Below are 4,432 nucleotides of genomic sequence, written 5' to 3' on the forward strand. Positions count from 1 at the left end.
CACCCCCGCCCACCCCTGATCCCTTACTTACCGTTTTGGCATGGGCCTGCCCCCGGTCCCAGCGCTTCTGTGCCTGTAGTTACTTCCTGGTTCTGAAAGGGATTCATTGGTATGTTATTTCTGGTCACCAATTTTTTCTCCAGTGCCCTCCGTCCTCTCCCAGACATAATATCAACAAGAAGTAAGTTTTCCAAAACAAGGCAAAAGTTATACGATTTAAATCCGCTTTGTATATATTGGCAGTTTTTGCATTCGCTTAACTTCTTATGCGCTTATTTTAGCTCTAAGTCTTTTTATTTCTGATTTAAAACCACTTTTAAATCTTTTTCAACAAGGGGGGGGAGGTGCTTAGTCCCTCTTCCTCCACGCTTCAAACTTAGGCGCTTCCAATTACTACCAAGGTTCGTTCGCTTTTTCACCTGAGCATTGCTTAATTCACAGTTTGGAGACCTGGAGATCTTTTGGAAGCATTTTAAAGTTTTGATCGTGGTTGCTTGCTCTGGCAGTCGTCTCTAAGCGCCATATTGGCTCCACGGCGACAATACCTTTTGGGGATAAGGTGAGCCTCAATTCCTTGGCCGTCGCCTTGGAAGAGGCTCTCCTCAGGCTGAGGGTCTCCTATAGAGACCCCGGGGAGGTCTGGGACTAACTCGGACCCCTCCCATCAGCTGGGTCTCGGCACGTCCCCATCAGAGTGAGACGAGACACGTCCAAGCGGCAAAACACTTAAACCGGAAGTCCGTCAAATATTCTTGTAGTCTTGAAGGCTTCATAGCTTCATTTGATAAAAGTTTTTGGCAAATCAGGCACATCAGTATTGTACTGTTTGTAGGCGACTGAATAAAGCCTTAGTTCAAATATTGAATACTATATTGTTTACATTTTTTCTTAGGTTTAGCTATGATATTATCTGTAAAAAAGTAAAATTTCTGTGTTTATTTATAAAACAATTAATATTACCGGCAGCGGGCATGAATTATAGTTCTTCCCACCACTGGGGAATAACACACACACACCCCCACACACACACATGAATTGTTTGGGGAAAGGCAGCTTTGAAATATCTGGAAATCATTACTCTCTTGCACTCACATACTAGGTGCAAGGCAGTTTACGTAGTGCAATCCAAAGCGCAATCCAATACCCCAATTTCTTTAATCTTGAAATCATTACTTATCAGTGGCAGAGCAGGAATTCAAACCCAGATCCCCCAGACACTTCTCTGACACTTAAACACTGTACCACACTGACCAGACGGCTGTCCCAAACAGAAAGAGAAGCTTCTCAAGAACTTCCACTTTAACTTCTGGCTTCCCAGCTGCAAAGTCCTGCTTCAAAGCATGCAACCAAGTCTCAGTGAATCTCACAAGCCCAAGTGCAAGGGAGTCAGAATTTGCAGTCCTTGGCTTTTCCCATTAAATGTGCTCTATTTGCATAACTTCTGCAGACTACAAAGAATTTGGCATTCTTTGAGGCACACAGCAGTACAATCTCAAGAAATATATTTAAAAACCAACCAGAAAATTACAATATTTAAACAACAACCAATAACAAAAGTTGAATCACCAAATTAAAAACATTGAGCAACCCCCCCACCACACCAACAAGCAATTACTACAGTTAATTTAAAAAAACAATCCAAAAGAAACCAAACCAAACTTTTAAAACTTTCCCTCAAAATTATTAATTGTAAGAAAGTAAGGCTTAGCCAACCCCCACCCCACACCCAACAGAACTGTAACCCAAAGCAAACCTGAAAGCTGCCCAACCTGAAGTAAAAGGACAATAATTTAAAAGGTCCTTTTACTAATATTAGGGTTGTCAAGTGTGAATTCAGCCGCAGTGGGGGACTCCTGGCTGGTGGCTGGAGCGCGCGCGCGCGCGCGCGTGCCGCAATCATATTGCCCGGAAGTGATGCGGGCACGCTGGGGGCGGGGCCATGACCATCGGAAGGAAAACCATAGAGTTTTCCCTCAGATGACCGTGGCCCCGCCCCCCAGGGGGACTTGGCAAGCCTAACTAATATCCTCCTTTAAAAATAATATGTATTTTCCCCAAATCTTACCTTTTAGGTATCTTCTTCAGTCCAGGTAGAGTCCACCACAATCCACACAGGCAGGCAAGACCAAGGCAGGATCAGAGCAGCAGCAGCTGAAGGCCTGAAGCCAGAGGCCAGCAGCAACACCAGCCTTACAAGGGTGCACATACATTTGCAAATGCATGGCTGTGATTGGCTGTGGGGACCCCTCTTCCCCTCCCCCTCCCTCCCTAATCCCAGGGAAGACCAGGAGAAGGCAGGAAAAGGCTGCATTATATAGGTTCTGGACTCTTCTTTCTTTATGCTTCCACCACCCCCTTATTTTTATTCAATGCCACCCAATTGCACCCAAGGCTCCTACCGCCCACCTGGATCGTTCCAGCACCCCCCTGGGGCGGTATGGCCCACTTTGGGAACCAGTGCTTTAGATCCTGCCAATTACTGCCCAGTCTCAAATCTTTCGTTTCTGGGCAAGGTATTTGAGAGAGCGGTGGCAGAATAACTCCAGAGTTTCCTGGAAGATATGGAGGCCCTGGACCAATGCACCCTCTATGCTGTGAAGTCTTGTGAGCAAAAATTCTACTTTGAGAGCTACTGGCATTAAACTTGTTAGCGAGTGATTTGGCTACTGCATAAATTAGTTTGCTCTGGAGCCATCCTTTCTGAGCTAAGACAAAAATGTGCTGTGCCAACTGCACTGGCTCCAGGTTGAATACCAGATCAGGTTCAAGGTTCTGGTGTTAACCCTTAAGGCCCTAAACAGTCTGGGGTCAGTGTATCTACAGGACCACCTCTTCTGGCATACCCCTCAAAAAGCATTACACTCTGAGGAGAAGAATCTTCTTGTGATCCCTGGCCCAAAGAATATCCAGCTGTCCTTGGCCACAGCCAGGGCCTTTTTGGCTGTAGTGCCGGCCTGGTGGAACTCTCTGCCTAATGACATCTGTGCCCTGTGGGAACTAATGCAGTTCCGCAGGGCCTGTAAGACAAAAATGTTCCACCAGGCCTATGGTTGAGGAATCGCAATGGTTGACATCAAGCCTGGCCTCCTTATCCTTCATCTCTTTGACCCTTCAAGGGGTAGGATACAAGTATTTAAAGTCATCTGGAATAGTTTGATGGTGGTTGTTTAATTTTTTAACTTGTTTTATTATTGTAGTTATTGGAATGATAGAGTGTATTTATTGAACCGCCCTGAGCTCTTCTGTGGGAGGGCAGTCTAGAAATCAAATAAATAAATACAAAAATAATGTTGATTGTGAGGACCTGGAGACCACTATATAACCTATTAACTTCATGTTTCTTTATTTCTGGTTTGGCTTGTTATGGCTATGTTTGATTATGTTATGGCAAGCATGCTCAAATAATAATCTTCAAATTTTATTTTCAAGTGAAGATAATCAGGGGAATAAAGATGACAATACCTTAGTCAATCCTCCCAAAACTGAGTGGATGGAGAGTAAGTATTGGTGATTCTCAGTTCTTCTAAATAAATTGGTGTGTTAAGGTTCATAGCTGAAAGTAGATCAGTGGTCTGATTCTTTTCTAGTTTAATATTGTATGCTCTGACTGGCTGCAATCAGAGTAGCATTTCCAGTATCTCGAGAGAGAGATTTTCCCCTTAAGAGCTGCTTTCCGAGATACCTGAACTAGAGATGCCAGGGATTGTACCTTGGAACTGTACTCTACCATTGAACCACAACTTCTTGATTTAATCTGGGATGAGTTTGTTCTTTTTGTAATGTATTCTTGGACCCATAAGAAACTGATTTCTTTCTTCAAGCTATATTCAGTAGTTCTAAGTAAGGATATGGCAGTCACCTACCAGGTTAGATTCATAATGTGGATGTTGACATTCCTTCATTGTAGGCAAGTAACCTAGATCTTCCTGATGTCAGATTCTATTTGGTTTTGTTCTTTGTCTTATGGAACTCAAGTGTGAAATTGTTGACCAGTATATGCAACAACCAGTATATGCAACTTTTCTCTAAAATCAGCAACTGTACGGAGGACTGGAGAGTAGGAAATGTTACACCAATTTTTAAAAAGGGGTGGAATGGGGAACCAGGAAATTAAAAAGCAGTTAGCCTAACATCTTTCCCATGCAAATCAGTTGAAACAGTAATCAAAGGTAGAATTATTGGGCACATAGAGGAATAAAGCCTGCTGAGGGAAAATCAGCATGGCTTCTGCAAAGGGAAGTCCTGCCTCATAAAGTTTTTGGAGTTCTTTGAGAAAGTGAACACACATGTAGATAATGGTGACCTGGACTACTTGGACTTTTAAAAGGCTTTTGACGAGATTACTCAGGAGCCTTTAGTGAGTTAACTTAGTACTGGGTCATGGGATAAGAGGAGGGGTCCTCTAATTGATAATGATAAGGAGTGAGGAGGA

General features: G+C 43.5%; 1 protein-coding gene across 1 annotated transcript in view; it reads left to right on the top strand.

The window, feature by feature from the left end:
- The window catches only part of ARHGEF10 (Rho guanine nucleotide exchange factor 10), a 31,001-nt gene extending 27,086 nt beyond the window's left edge, over positions 1-3,915 (top strand). Inside the window, exons 6-7 of the mRNA XM_015408302.1 lie at positions 3,430-3,497; positions 3,908-3,915. Of these exons, the coding sequence (XP_015263788.1) occupies positions 3,430-3,497; positions 3,908-3,915 (76 nt within the window). The remainder of the gene's footprint in view (positions 1-3,429; positions 3,498-3,907) is intronic.
- The last annotated feature ends 517 nt before the right edge of the window (positions 3,916-4,432 follow it).

Source organism: Gekko japonicus, unplaced genomic scaffold (assembly GCF_001447785.1).
Source record: "Gekko japonicus isolate JY-2015 unplaced genomic scaffold, Gekko_japonicus_V1.1 scaffold417, whole genome shotgun sequence".
Lineage (NCBI taxonomy): Eukaryota > Metazoa > Chordata > Lepidosauria > Squamata > Gekkonidae > Gekko > Gekko japonicus.